Genomic DNA, 16,305 nt, shown 5'->3' on the forward strand with positions numbered 1-16,305 from the left:
GAGGCCTTGCTTCAAGGACGTGGTCAATCATCGCTCATTTGTGGGAAGTAGAGAGTAATTTCTTTCCTCTGCACTTCCATATCGCTTTCATTTATTTTGTTTGTTTGTGTTCCTCCCTTTTTCCCCTTTCCCTTTTATTTCCCCTTAGTTAAATTGTTTAGTTCATGGTAGTCTTTATTTAATTATTATAATTATTTCCCTTTAATTAAATTATCCTTATCTCAACCCGTGAGTTGTTCTTTGCTTTACTTCTCCCCCTCCTTATCTAAAGGAGGGGGAGTGAGAGAGCGGTTGTGGGGTTTAGCTGCCCAGCACGGTAAAACCACCACAGTAGCTAAACTTTCTGGAAAAAAAAAATCAAAACAACATTTAAAAAATAATTTTACTCACCTCCTATTAAAATATTAAAAAATGAATTGTTAGAATCCAACTGTGGGTGATGTAGAGGTTGCTGTGTACGTCAGCACAAGGAATGGGAGAGTGGAAAGTTACTCAAGAAACATCCAGGGGAGCAGGTGAAGGTCTCATAGGCAAGAAAGTTGATTCTATTTAAACATGATTGGTTTCAGTTGTCTGTCTTGCTACACTAAAAATCTTTCTTCAGCTAAGAACTTCCTTTCCAGATAGCAGTCTCTTCACACAAACCAGTGCATTTCTGTCTGAATTTGCTGTATGTTGCAGTTGGATTTGAAGCAATTGTTGCTGTTTGATGCATCTTTCAAATGCCTCTTGTTGAAATTCCATCAATGCCAGGAACCTGCTCTGTGCTTTACTGTTAGAGATGACTTGTGCGTGTGGTGACCAGGGCAGTTTAGATTTGTTCTGATGCGTTGCAAGAAACCACTAAATGACAGCTGAAATAGTTAAATGCTGATGGGCTTTGCTGAGGGCATCTTTGTAGGTTGGCGCATTAAACATTTTAAGTATCTCCTTTGAATGAGTCTGTCTCATTCTAGAGAGGACAGGGTGTAGTTTGCTGAGAGCTGGGGGAGCCCCTCCATCAGTGTGAGCTGTGGTGGGTTTGCTGCTGGCCTCTCTCCTTTGGTGTGGGATGCATGGAATCGGAGATGGGGCGGAGTCAACTCATGCCTCTCATTATCCCTAACTTCAGCTGCACAGAAACAATTCTCTGCTCTAGGGCATTTCACTACCGTCACTTCTCTAAGCATTAGGGTCCCTGCTTTTTATTATTATTATTTTTTTCCTGACCCTATTGCAGAGCAATAGCTTGCCTTCTTGTTCCTTTTCCTCTTCTTGTTCTCAGCAGCCTAATTTACTGGCTTTGGACTTCAGCATATGGCTTTGTTGATTCCTGATGTTTTTTGGGCACTGTGCTGCACAGCAGAAGCTCCTCTCAATGGACAGGCATGGTTTGTATTTATCCTGTCACCATGAATAGTGGGCACCTGTTTGTAATCTCTTCTGCTTTGTGCCAGAACTGTGTGAGAAAAGACCATCAGCAGCTTTGAGAGCTTCTCGTAGCAAAGTGAGATCATCAGCCTGAGAGAGGGGAGCGGGTGCAGCCTGTTACCCCAGGCGTAATGGAAAAACAGCCGCTCGTGTGCAAGAGACTTCCCATCGCCGGTAAGACAAGGCAGACTGGCTGTGTGCTGTGCCTGCTCTGTGTCTTTTCCATTTCATAAGGATGACGTGAACAGGCTCAGCAGAGCTCTGGTCCCACAGGGGAGGTGTCCTGCCTTGTATTGAAAGGCAAGTGGGTCATTCCAGGCAGCGTTCTCTTACTCAGGTTCTGCTTTTGTGGGAGGCTGGGCCACCACGGCTGTGTTAATGCATGACAAATCCCCTTACGTCCTCTTGCCTAGCTAGGTATGTCTTCTGAGCTGTACTGATCACTGCCTTCCTAAGCTAGGGCACAAAGGGTTTGGAAATCCCAGCAGGATCTCTAATGTTGTTGTTCAGTGAATTGGCAATTTCCTTTTCAAGACAGGATTTGAAGGGACTTGATTTTTCTGTTGTAGGTTATGTGCTTGGCAGAAAGAAACTCTAGAAGAGTATTTTCTGATTCAGTGATCCTGTGGTGAATACACCTACAGAGCGTTATACTGAAGAACTTCAGAGATTTTTTTTTTTTTGTCATTGTGCTAATATAGTACTTCATTTAAGCCCTAAACCTGGATCAGACTCTGTGTAGGACAACATGTGTGGACCCAGTAGTTTTTTTCCCCCCCCCCATTGGAACAACAGGGACACATAGACATGGATCAGGTTGCAGGATGGAACCTGTTCGTTTCCCTGGGTGTGTTGCTCACTGTAAGATTTGGAAGACATAGAGGCTACCTGTCAGAGATTCCTGATAGTTTTGGTTTTTTTTTTTTTTTTGCTTTATTGAAGGGGAAGGGAAAAAAAAGGTAATGAGGGAAGAAAAAAAAATATCTTAATGAGTATGGGCTGGTTTTTCTGAAAGAGGGTGTTGGCTCTTAATGGTTCAAGATCTGGGTATCAGCTGTGTGGGAATTTGGGAAGCAATCAGGTAGAATGTGGCAAAAATATGATAGCAACAAAAGAGCTGTCTTAGCAGCTGCACTGCCTGAGGTTTTGTTCGGGAACTGGGAGCCTCTTGTGAAGAACAATGCGTGCTGGTGGGAGGTGGAAGAGGAGAGGCATGGCTGGTGTTCGTGTAAAAAGAAAAAGTTGGAAACCAACTTCATTCAGGTGGGCTTAGTGATGCTATTTGTCTTTTTCCTTCTAGATTATTATTCCTTACACTCTCAGAGAGGGGAAAATCAAAGTTTAATTGTGAAATGCTCCCAAAGCAGTGTGCAGTAATGCAGCTAGCGGGAGCTGGGGCTTGCAGCCTCGTGGAGGTATTCTCCTGCCAGGTGCACCCCGTCCTTGACAGATACATGGTGGGATGGGTTGGTGTTAATTGGCCTAAATGATTGAAAGGAGAAGGCAGCTGCTTCCTGTTGAGAACAGGTGTTTATTAAAAACTTGTCTTACAGAGAAAACGAGAAATTGGGGAGTAGGTGATATGCTGGATTTAGAGCATTCGGTTGGTACCTCAGGAAGATTAAGTTAAAACCCTGAACTAGGTCACAAAGGAAAATGGGATTGAGAGTGATGTACAGTAGAAAACTGGAGCAGCGCCTTTCCTTTTTGCCAAGTATGTCAATATGCATTGTCTGCGTGCTTTGTTTTGTGTCACACAACTTCGGGTGTTTTATGAAGTTTAATGTTAGAGAAAGTTGGGTATTTCTTATGACACTTGTGTATGGCTCAGTTTATGCATGCGTGTGTATATATATTTATGAAGTACATACAAATATATAGGAATATGTTTGTGGACTTCTGTGCCTTGTATGGTAAATAAAAATAATAAGTACCTTTATCCTTTCTTATTTCTAACATTGTTATTAAGTCAAAACCTGTAGACAGTCTTCCTTTAATGTGGACGCCACTTAGGACTGAAATCTATTCTTGGTAGGAGTGATGAAGTTAAAGACATTGTCAAAAATTATTTCTGTTACTTTGTTAATGTGCTCAACTTTGTCATTTTTAGAAACAGAAGTCTGCTTTGTAGGAAATAAAAGAGAGAGAGCTCTACCACTTAAAGAAACGTAAACTGTAACATTGACATTTTTAAAGTACTAGGGTTAATGTAAAATAAGATTACCCAGAAGTAACGTACTACAAACTGGAATATTCAATAGCTACTCAGGTACATGCCTTTAGGAAATGAAATGATGAAAATATTGCTGCAGTTGGATAAAAGTAAGCAATAGGACCACTTTGGTCTGGCAAACTGGTTGGTTTGTTTGTTTTTCCACTGATAATTTATTTCTTTATTTTTATAGCAAAATGTTACCAAGATAACAATGCCTGTCTGGACTGGACATTGTAAAACGTTAGAGCAATTCGGACTTCATCTTGCTTTCTGCAGATTCTTTCTTAGTACTTGCTTAGAATAGTAGCTGTCTGGGTACACATGAGAAAACTTTGGGGGCTGCTGTTAATATTGCACTGAATTCAGACTGAGTAGTCTGAATTCAATTCAATTTCAAATACTTCAAACCTTCCTTTTTTTTTTTCCCCCCCTCTGAGAAAATATGTTAAAATGATGTGAAACCAAGGAAGTCTGTGAAATGGGTAGACGGTCTGCCTCTTACTCAAGCAGGATTTTCTTTTTTTTTTACGGCTTTTTGACTTCTTGGACTCTAGCATTCACTATAATTAAATTAATCTGAAATACAGAGAAATAGGTGATGTTTTATATCAAATGCCAATTTGATGTTCTATCAATTCTTAATTTTCAGCATAGTGACAGGTGTATTTTTACAGGCAGAATTTTGGATGACATCTGTGAACTAGTCTGGGCATTGCTGTTAGACGTTGTCTGTCTCGTGTGATTTTGTCCAACTATGATACTAAAATAGATGCAGAATATGTGTATTATTCAAGACAGGAGAGATGAAACTACATTTCTTGAAGTTTTTCCAGGTCAGTGGAGGATATTGTGCTATTTTCGGTATATTTTAAAAGTCATTTAAAAGGATTCAATTTCAGAATTGGGATGAAGAGGACCAGGGCCACCTGGAAAATATTGGCAAGATTCAAGCCGTTAATTGGTGTAGCACTGCTGTAAAAGCATGCGGTTCACTGTTCAACTCTGTAGTTTGACTCAACTGCATTCAATTTCACAGTCTTTCCATTAATGTGTTAGATATAAATCCATCTGCCGAAAACAGTATTTAGTATTTCTGATTTATGGTTAAACCTCCAGAAAATGGCCAACCATATTTCAATAAAATACCTGTTTTTGGGTACCTGTGTTCTGCAGTTAGGTTGTAATCTCTAAGAATCTTCTTGTTCATCTTGTGGATATGGAATAAGGTCCTTTGAAGTCTTACTAAAATAAGAAAAGTATCTATAGTTATCTATATGCTCATCAGGGCATATAACAGCAGCACAACAAAAGATAGAAGTGGTGAGGAGTTTTCCTGAAGATAATCCAGGTAATTTGTTAGAAATCTGTGTGGGATTTTCTTCTCATTGCAGAACGTGAATTTCGTTATTTAAAAAAAAAAAAAAAGGCTAACAATCCACTGAAGGGCAATAATGCATTTAACGAGAGATTTCTGAGCTCTGGTCTATTTTTCCTTACTGTCTCTCCCAGCAGTCAGCCTCCTCCTAAACTGTTTATCATGCTGGCTGCACTCTGCTACTCTCCCTCATACTATATTAGTGTCTTGGCAGACCAGATTCTGTTAGGCTTTGCTGTCCTTCTCAATTTATTTTTCAGGTTTGAGCCCTCTCAAGAAATTGCTGCTATTCTTGGAGACCTTCCATTGCTCCAAAATCTGGGTTCATGTATGTAGTTATAAAAATAAACAAATACTTGGTAGCAGTGGAGAAAATGATATTTCTTTGTGTAAATACACAGCAATCAGCATTTGGTTTGTCTATTAGATAGCTGTGGCTTATTCGTATGCATTTTAGAGAATATATCTGTGTATGTTGAAGACAGAAGTCTCATTCTTACTTTCTCAAGATCTGTACAGTGAAACTAAGCTCTCAGGATTTTTTTTTTTATCTGCTCCAATTATAAATCAGGTTGTTGCATGAAAATAGTCCAATCACTTGTGCAGTCAGAGCGATGCTGTGCCAGTTTTTCACCTCATCTCTTGGCCTCTGTTCGTCCACAACTCTGGGATTTGTTTTGTCAGAGCAACTTGAAGTAAAGCACTTTGGCATATGTCGTCACTGGAAGCTGTCAGGGAAATTGCATACATAAAAAGTAGAAAGTTTTTTCTGTACGTGTGTCAGTGTTCCTCCTTGGACTTCAATATTAGGGTTTTCTTCTACCTCACAGTTCTGTGTGCTTGCTCCTCTGATTCACAACACTGGCATTTGGGGGCTGCCCAGTTTTAACCCCCATGTGAGGTGGCTGAGAGGCTGGCTGTGCTGTGGGCACCTTCCCTGTGCAGGGCCTCGACTTCTCATCTTGTTGGCACTGGCTTTGTGCCCCTGCTTCCGAAGTCACTATGAATGAGAATTCAAAAGCTGTGACTAAGCTGAGTAATTGAAAAATAGCTGTTATGGAAAATGGAGGCATTTCTAAGAACTTCACAATAAATGTATGCAAATAGGTTTTCATATTTTCTTCTGGAGTTCATTGATTTTTTTTTTATTATTACTATTTTTTTTTCAAGTAGGGTTTCTCATGGCTTATGGCAGTGTGTCGTGTGGCCAGAAGTGACAAACTTTCAAGTGAATGCTTATACAAGAGAGTCAAAAATAGACTTTTCCCATTGAGAAAATGATTATGGATGAAAATTTCCATGCAACAAGGTCCTGATTGTGCAAGCTGCATTGATCCTGTATAATAGCATCTGAAAAAAATAGCACTGACTGAATTGGAATCAAATTTCTGCACCTCTGTAGGCATAATTAACTTCAGAAAGATGAGCTAGAGCTTCCTCTGGAGGAAAGCAAGCAGTCACAGGGAATAGCAGGTTGCATACACACTGGCATGCAGCAGGGCAGTTCTTGGGCTATTTACACCGAGGCCAAGCAGCAGCAGTAAGTGCAGGAAAGAAACAATTCTTTGTTTCTTTTGTGCTGGCCAGGATATGGCTGGAGTATGACTGATATTTTGTGCTGCAGTTATATTGGAGAAGCTCTGGAGGAGGGAAGTCTTGGAAATGTGATGCGAGGAATGCTGGAATAACTTGAATCAGGGAAGAGAAGCCTGGGTAGATGTTCGTAAAAGGTGAGCAGAAAGGAAGGGATTAGCTCGCTTTCTTCTGAGCAGGGCATGAAGTAGTCTGTTTAAGTAGAATCGAGAGAAAAATAAGTTGGATGTTTAGAGAAACTTTCTAACAATAAGGATAAGTGAGTACTAAAATAGATCACCTAAGAAGATTGCAGACTCCTGTCACTGGAATTATTAAGAACAGATTAGACAAATAACTGGCAAGAAAGGTTTCAGTGTGCTTGGTCCTGCCCTGGGATAGGGAGTGTTAAAACTCAATGTCAATGCAAGGGTTTGGGGAGAAAAAGTCACGGACCAACTAAGGGAGTAGAAGAAAACTCGCAAGTGCCCTCGTATGGTATTTCCATAGTCATTTTAATTTACATTTAATGTTCCTAAATTGTCTTCATTTTCCCCACTTCATGTGTCTTCCAGATCTTCACGGGACTCTGCCCACTTCTAGCCTCTTTATAGATCCCTTGTAAGGGCTTATTGTCACACCACTGTGATGCCCTATTGTAAATGAGCTGCCAAGGTCTATGTGCCATGGATATTATGCAGAGGAGGGAAGAGATTCACTTTATTTATTTACATGTTTACATAAGTGAAAATACATTACCTGAGTAAGATGCCTGGTACACTTGCAATTTGAGAGCAATGTCTCCTGTTAATGCAGTTGTCTTTCAGCAGTTCTTGGAATCGCTACAAAAATGGAATATGGAATAGCAGCCATTTTCAGCCACAGTAAATGAGGAAGGAAAACACCTGCTGAAGTTAAACCTTAATGTTCTGTACCACTCAAAGATGATGTATCACTGCAATCTTTAATAAAAGAAAAAAATAAATTGTCCTTGAAATACCGAATATTCTGTATGGGGGAAAAAAGGCTGATGTGTCCTTTTCATTTTGTGTTTCTTAAATTGTTTTGGAGCTTGGTTTTCTTTGAAATAAATTAGAAGGGTTAGAAGGGGGAACTGAAAACTTGAATTAAGTAGTAGGGATGTTTTACAAAGAAGAACTGTTACTTTTGTCAATGAGTGAAGTTGAACCTACTTAAGAACATGTTTTTAATTAGTCAGTATGTGACAAGTTGTGAATGTTCTTACTGCTTCTAAATAGACATTTCTCTATTAATGCAGAGCAGTGTGTAACAAGTAGAGGAGTGTGACTGGCATACACAAATGTTATCTTCATGTATTAAATATTTATTCTTCTTGATTAGTCACTGAAGGAAAAATAGAGCTCCGGTATATTCAGTGTCTTCTGTTTTAACATCCATTATGAAAAAATTAGCTGACAGCAAGGTTCTACAGGAAACATAAAAATGCAGGAAAATCAAGTGCAAGTTCTTAGGATCTTTGTCAGGTGCTAATCAATACTTTTGCCTGGAAAAGTGTTTTTTTTTTTTTTTTTTTTTTTTTTTTTAATTTGGATACTTTACAAATTTCAAGGGTGGGGGTTAGGGGGAGGGGGGAATCCTTTTATTTCCATAAGTGTGAGTGGCTCCTGCAGGCACCTGGGGCTGTCTCCCATGTAGCAGTGGTTTGCGTGCCTTAGCTGCTAAGGGTTCAGTTCAGGCTTTTGAAAGTTATACGTGTGTCCCTTGCGATGCCTCCATTTATTGTCCACAAAGTAGTTGCTGCTTCCTGTCATGGGTGAGAAATGGCCTCTTGGTCTGTTTATTTCCTTCTGGTAACATAGTGAGTGCTGATTCTGGCTTGTCCTATAAGGTGGTTCAAAACTTTCCTTCTTTCTTAATTAAATGTTGATGTCTTGAAGTCTCTTTTCTGTTTTTTCCTTCAGCTTGCAACCTGAAAATGCTGCCTCTGTGTCTATGGAGCATTTGCTCTTATAACTTTGAAGCACAGTTGTTATTTAAAACTGAAAAACAATAACAATATTCATAAAAAGATGGAGAAAAGAAATGGAGCAGAGTTTTCTGGCAATAAAGAGAATAGTCCTTGGCTGATACCCTGATACCTGTACTGAGCTGAATCCGTATGCTTGGTATAATAAAGTCTGTATGCTGTCCCTGATATTCGGGTATATCTGAAGTAGGAGTTACAAAGTAATCCAGCACTCCATGAAAGTATTAACAGAAATATGACTCTAATGTAGAGATAAGTGAACCATAACTCCTTTTATTTAACAGTGAGTATTTGTAATATTATGAATACGCGTTATAGCTTCTCCCCCAGTAAGCCTGTGTTACAGCTCGGACCTCTGTCTGTCCACCTACCAGCAGCTTTGTAGGTCTCCATGTGCCTGGCACTTTGAAACGTGGTGTCTCAGGGCAGGGCTGTGTGGGAAGACGCATTGTCACTAAATTGTGGTGCTGCAGGCCCGTAAGTGGATCTCTAATATTGCCCCGTTTGATGACTTCTTAATGCTTTTTGTTTCTTCTTTCTCTCTGAGTCTCTGTTCCACTGCTGACAGAAAATACCTGATGACTTCTCAGGTTTAAATCAGCGCTCCTTTCTGGAAAAGATGACAATATCATTCTTTTGCAATAAGATTACAGGAGATGACATGATTGCATTTTTCACACATCTATAAATATTACAGTCAGAAAGGACCATTTTAATAATCTATTCTGACATCTTATGTATTGCAGGCCGTAGATTTCATCTCCTTCTTCCCCTTCATCTCATTCTCCTTCATTTTACTCTAATAATTTCTGAATGAAGTAGAACATACTTTTCTTTTTCCTTTTCTTGAACTGCATTGGTCTTGATTTAAGATCACTGCAGTGGTAAATATAAATGTTACCCATATGAATTGTAATGCAATTATATTCACCATTGCGTTGCAGCAGTGCTAATGTTCCAGGGGAATACAGATTTCCCTTTGCATTGCTTTTGAGTGCCCTGTGTTGACTTCAGCCTCTAGCCCTTGAGTTGCTGGTGTGCTTCTGTCTGCTGGATGAAACAACCTGTGGTGCCACGTGTCTTCTCTGTGGGTTGCTGCTGTTGAGCTTGGTGAGCAAGTAATCCGGGTTTATGAACGCTGGCCTGCCATGTGACATGACAGTCTGCAGCATCAGCTGCTCTCCTGGGAGTGCTGTTTGGAAAGCAGAAGCCTAAGTAGGATAAACATTTTTCTGGCTGTCCCCTTCTTTTGAAGACCTCTTAGAAATGAGCAGGTGCGTGCAGGCATTGCTCTGGGTTTTCCACTTCTGTGGTGCTCTTGTAGCCCTTCCCTTGCCAGTGACTGGACACCTCTCCCATGTAGCATAGGCAGTTATGGCCACGAGCACCTGGCTATATGGGGTATTGCCCTCCATTTGGTAAAAAGTTGTGTGAAGGTAATGCTGCTTACCCATTTACTGTTTACAGGATTTGGGAGTTGGTAATGCTTGGAATGAAAAATGATACAGAGAAGTTGTTGGTATATCTCAGGAAACTTAAAGAAAGGGCAAGATAGAGGAGAATTAGTTTATTGGAAATAGAACAGCCCCTTTAGCTCACTGCTTTCCCAGGCCATTACTACAAAACAATGTCATGCTCTTATTTATTCTTTATTTTTAGCACAGTGCAATAGCTGCTTCAAAGGTTATCTACTCCTCTGAAAAACTATTTATCAAAAAGTATCAGCCCAGGTGAAAAGGGAAATAGTTTGAGCTTTGCTAGTGCCAAAGGACTGATCTAATAAAAACAATTCTTTGTCACCTCTGTTGCATTATAGAGCTACCAGGAAGCCAACAGTCATGCCTGTGAAAGCATACTATTTTATACTACTTTACTGCAGTAAAGCAAATGTTTCGTGGCTTGCTCTGGAAGGAGAGACCATCTGTATCTAAACCATATGACAGCACTAAAATTATTTTGATTGGCATTTTATGCAGTCCTGCCTTTTTTGCCACAAAAATGCGTGCACACACTCAAGCATAGGATCTCATCCTGTAATTAGGTTCTACTAAGGGCTAAGCATCGATAACAGTAGCTTGATTTTAAAATCTGTGATGCGTGACTTAGTATCAACCTATGACTTGTTGTCTCTGTTCTCCATTGTCCAGGTTACCAGCACTGCCCCCTCACGCGTTGCTTTGCTTATCCCCTGCCCAGCATTTGTACAGCACTTGCCAGGAACCATTGCTTTTTGGGAGCATTGAACAGCAGCACTCAGACCAGCTCAGTGCATTAGGTTTTACTTGAGGAAACTTTCTCTTGTCTGGAGAAGTGAAGCATATCTATTTTTATCCAGTCTGTTCATGTTGCTAGCTGTTTGTCTGCTGCTTTTTGTTCAGAAACATAAAATATCTTACTGATACTGCTTTTATTCCTTGGAAATGTTTCAAAGCACACTTATTTGGACAGCTCCCCTTAGTACAGGGCTTTATCCTATTTCATCAAAAGGAAGTATGGTGGGAAAAAAGATTTTCATTGAAACCACCAGCGGCTAGAACAGAGTGGCTCACAGTGTGCTTAGCCAAAGGAGCTGGGTCTTCCAGGGCAGGTGAAGGAGCTCGTTCAAAAACCTAGGAGTTCATGTGTACCCTGTCTTGTAAATTCCTCTTTCTTGCTCCCTTGTTTTTATTTCTTTCTATGTATTTAGGGATTTGTGATTGGAATGATAGACCTGTGTTAATAATTATGCATTTAGAGTTTGATATGAATGAGTTCAAATGCAAATAAGTAATTTTCTCTAGGTATGAAAGGGAATATTTTTGAACTTTATGTATAGAGCTTCGAAGATAGTAAGATAGCAGATACTGAATTCCTTTTCAGCTGGACTCCTGGTAAGAAAAATTGGCTGTCACTTGGCCAGCTTGATTAACGTTGCCTCTAAGCGACTTAAGTCCTGTCATTTTGTAAAGAAATAACAGCAAATAAACTGATTTATTTAGTGATGCTTCTTCTTCGTCATTATCCTTCCACACTGCAGTGAAAGAAATGAGTGTATCTGAGTATGTGTTTGCATCATTGGTCATTGTTGTAATTTTGTAAAGAGCAGGATGGTCAGTTTTCCTGATGATGGAAGGTTGCCAGAGGTGTGCTATGGCCTGAACTACAGAAGATAATTATGAAGGATGCAGAAAATAGGGCAAATAATGAAGCTATAGTGTGCCAAAAATACAAAGCTATGTCAGAAGGCTTTTATGGTAATAGATTATTGAATTTCATCTGCTATTTTAGCAATCTGTGTAGATTAATGTGAGGTAATGTATGTGAAAAGGGTGTGTGTAGGGAGGGGGATCAAAGTTCTGCACACATAGCAAAGAACCTTGAACTCTGTTATCACTCAGAACAGCTAGTTGTGTTTAAAAATGTCAGCACAGTAGTTGTTGAAAGAGCAAATAAAATGTTAGGGTTGGAGTAGAGAAGAAGCGGAAATCATTGTTTTGCCACTGTACAAATTTATGGTTCCCTTGCATCTTGAGCACAATATGCTGATCTTTGTGTTGATCCTCAGGATATAGGAGAGTAGAAAGACTTATTAAATAAAGGCAGCAGGGATGACCAAAGTTAGTTACCCCATACAAGAAGCAGCAAACTGAACAAGGATTTCTCAGGACAGTGGAGAGAAGGGAGAGAGGCAATGCAATTTGCTGTTTTGGGTGAGACAGAGCATGTGGACAGAGTGCTGTGATTCACCATCTCTCTGAACACCAGACTAAGGACATCAAATGAAATTGGCAGAAGGTATGTTCAGGTAAAAACAGTTGAGATTGCACAAGAATTAATTCCACATATTAGACGAAGTTCTACATTCCAGATATTTTCAGGAATTTACATGGGCACGTTCCTAGGAGAAGCATTAACCCCAAACCGGTATGCAGGCACAGCATCTGCCTGAGAATGACCCTGGGCTGTAAGGCATTGCAGGTGGTACGATGCTCTGGGCGGTCCTTGGAGGTATTGAACCCAGGTATTGAAACTCTCTTGCACGTCTGCTGTAGACTGCTGTTGGAGGCAGGATGCTGGGCTACGTTGATGTTTTGGGCTGACATTGCATGGCCGCTCATACTGTGCAAAAAAGCAAATAGATGCAAAGTACTCCTTTGAAAAAGTAATCAAACGAATCATCAGAAAAATACCTTTATGTTTGCATAGATCCATTTCAACTGTAGGATTACTTAAATTATATGTAATATCTGCATTACTGGTCAAGAGAAAAGATGTCCTGTGATTGAAGATTAGGGGAAGAAAATGATAGAGAATAATTAGCATTCTACTTTCTATAAGCAAAAATAAAAAATAGTGACAAATATAAAAATAGACTTAACTCTGTCCTCTGCCCACAGTTTTCTTTCCATCCAGAAAGAATCTGTTAGCATCTTGATGATACCTGTTTTGTTTGCTTAAGAAATGTCTCTGCTATATTACAGCATTGTTTTTTTTTTTTTTTTTTCTCTTGTAGGTTAACAGAACCTTCTGGATATTTAACAGATGGACCAATAAATTATAAATATAAAACTAAATGTACATGGTTAATTGAAGGATAGTAAGTATTCATTTTCAAAGATTAAATTTTCTGACAGTTTGGTACTGTGTATTTTAGAGATCTAAAGAATGTGAGTTTAAGTTGCATCTGGATATAATGTAAACAGTTTTTTTTTTTTTTTTTTTAGCTTAAATGTTATAAAGATTAAAAAAAAAAAGGGGGGGGGGGATTTTCAGGATTGTTTAGTGCTGGCCAAATTACATTGCCATCCTAATTGCTGGCAAAAGTTACAGTGATATTGGAATTTGGCCAGTGCTGCAGGCTCTCAAAATCTGATGATAAATTTGCAGCCTGTTGGAGTACCTTAATGCAAGTCCCAGAAGTGGTTACAGGATCCTGTGATTTAACTCATTATCTTACTCTTCAGTGATAAATCAGGAATGTCTTCAAGTATAGAATGCTTCCAGTCTACTAATTTTTTGGTTGTATGTTGCTCGGAAGTTAGTTTCCACAAACTGTTTTCTTCTTTATTCCAGTTTTCCTTACGTACTTTGTTTTAAAATCATATTTTGTCCATAGTTCATACAGCTTAGATGTTTCATGTGTCTGCTGCTAATTTTCCAGCTTATGCAGCACAGAAACACAGACATGCACGTAACAAGACACGCACTGGTATGACTAACTGCTAAGTGCACAACTTTGTTAAATTTCAGTGGGAATTTTCTCCCCAGGCTATTGATCAGGATTTTGCTGAAGAATCCATCTAGCTCTGAGTTCCGCTAAGGCTGCAAAAGAAAATTACTTCTATTCTTCATATATTCATGTTGTTGTTATCTCATTACACTTCTCATTAGACTTTTCTTTTTACACAAACTAGCAGAGGAATAGCTGTGCTGAACTACAATACACTGAAGTGGAAGCATGCCTCAGGACTGTATATAAATGCTGCTTTGAAGTTGATCTTAACTCTGTTCCTCCTCTTTGCAGGAGATGGGAGAGTGATTAGCTGGAGGAAACAATATCCTGCACAGTGTGTGGGATAGTAATGCAACCCAGTAACGTGGTGCAAAATGTCAATGCATGAGAAACTCACATACATATAAAATGATCTTCCTTAAAAAATGGACAAAACCAAAGCTCTCTCACTTTGGTTCTCTCAAAGCTCTCTCGTGCTTGTTCTCTCTTTCTCAGAAAGTTTTCCAGTGATGAACTGCACTTGAGGCTGTCAGTAGGAAAGCAGAACATTTACAGTCCCCATCCAGATATCTCCCAAAACCTGGTGAAAACTGACCCCCAGGTGTGATGGGAAACTGCTAATTCTAGAAAACAAGGGGAGGTGCTACACTGTATCCTGTAATAGCTGCAAGTGGATACTCCAGAAGACACTAAAGACTTAATTATAAAGACAGTTTTATTGGAAGAGAGTGTTCTTCTTGACTTCTATTTTTATTTTTATTTTTTTCTTTTAATTTTAAGTTCCTGTAGGACAGGGTGATGTCAAACTCCCTGAAGGGCCAGTGGAGTTTTGCTGGTACATTGCATAAGTGCCACAAAGTTCTGCCTTGAAACAGTAACAAGCATGCGAATACGCGTTTTGAAATGTATTTAGAAATATTTTCATACTTAACTAGTAAAATAAGCCTTGAAATATGAAAAACAAACTATCAACTCTACCCTCTTGCCTTTCATCATTAATATTACTTGGTATTTTAAATTTGTGTATTAAAATTTTTACTTTCAGTCACTGATACAATACTGAAATGAAGGTTTATAGGGAGTTTTCTCTTGAAGGCTCTTTAAACCTGATAGTCCTGACATTGTAAAATAAAAGTAATATAATAAAATGAGATATTATAATGGCTTTAAATTACAGGTTTTGAACACTTGTTAAAAGCCTCATGAACTTAAGTATCCTGTTAACTACAGGGATTATTAGACTTGGTCGGCAGATGTTATTATAAGAGTATTCTAAGATAAAAATGAAATGTTTGCTTGCCCTACGTTTTGCTCTTTAACTCAAATATTTTGTTAGTACTCTGCTTTAATAAAGTCATGCTTTCATGATCAATTTTGTTGTAAGTTCTGTATTTTATGAGTTGAATACTACTGCAAATAATTTTTTATGCCAATATTGTTGTTGTTCTTCTTTTCCAGTCCTAATGCAATACTGAGATTGAGGTTTAATCACTTTGCCACAGAATGTAGTTGGGACCATATGTATGTATATGATGGAGATTCAATATATGCACCTTTAATAGCTGTATTTAGGTGAGTGTATTTATTAGCCTTTCAATCCAAATAATCATATAGACATTGTTAGTTTCAGGGGAAAAGTAACATCAGAGGTTTTAATTTCTTGGATAGTTCCCCCCCCCCTCCCTCCCCCCATTAATATTCTGGGGACATGAATGAAAAGTTATACCTGCAAAAATTGCTGTATAAATTTCCAAATGCTTTGGTTCGGGGATCATAGCATAAATTCCTTGTGTGGTTTGTAATCCATGCAGTGTCAGTATTAAGAGGTAATACTCATAGATATGCAATCAGAAATCTACTCTCCAGCAGACTTCCAATAGTGACTCCTACATTTTAATGTGCATGAAATGTGGCAGTGGCCACTAGTGTCAGTATCTTATTCTATTTAAGGGAGAATTGTAATTTGTGACTCAGGCAGTATTGCGTTACTTGTAAATTATAAAGAATAGCTACTAAATGACTTCTAAATTTATTTGCGAAGGGAATTTATATGAAGGCTACTCCTAAGTACTATTTTTTTTTTAGTGCTTCTTTAGATTGCTAAACTGGGCAATATCACCTGAGTTGTTGATGAAATTACCAACTTCTTAAAAGTCCTGGAACTTGCTGTCAACTGAAAGGATGGGATTTCTTTGCTTTTTGTTAGCTGCTAAGAATTGTAACTCTACTAAATCTGTTTTCAAATTAATGCTATCTAGAATCCTTGTAACTCTTTGTAATGAGTAGTTTGTAGTTTAGAAATAAAACCAACAACAGTAAACAGTGAACTTAACTAATACTGGATAGCTACCAGTTATTTGCCTTCCAAATAATGATAAACAGTTGAGGTCAAATATTAGATCCAGGCACAGCATTTCCTATGTGTCTAAGAGACAAAAAGCAGGCCATATCAATTTCAACTTGTTTCCTCCATTCCTGGATTTAAGTGGAATGTTTCAGTTGGTTTGTTCCTA

The 16,305-nt window shown here is 38.8% G+C and overlaps 1 protein-coding gene across 1 annotated transcript in view; it reads left to right on the forward strand.

Moving 5' to 3' along the window:
• ATRNL1 (attractin like 1) overlaps nucleotides 1–16,305 on the forward strand; it is a gene marked incomplete at both ends in the record, with an annotated part of 490,387 nt that overhangs the window by 28,685 nt on the left and 445,397 nt on the right. The window contains 2 exons of the mRNA XM_084290483.1: nucleotides 13,073–13,156; nucleotides 15,251–15,364. Coding sequence (XP_084146609.1) covers nucleotides 13,073–13,156; nucleotides 15,251–15,364 — 198 coding nt within the window. The remainder of the gene's footprint in view (nucleotides 1–13,072; nucleotides 13,157–15,250; nucleotides 15,365–16,305) is intronic.

The sequence above is a fragment of the Netta rufina genome (genome assembly GCF_964035555.1).
Source record: "Netta rufina genome assembly, chromosome: 7".
NCBI lineage: Eukaryota > Metazoa > Chordata > Aves > Anseriformes > Anatidae > Netta > Netta rufina.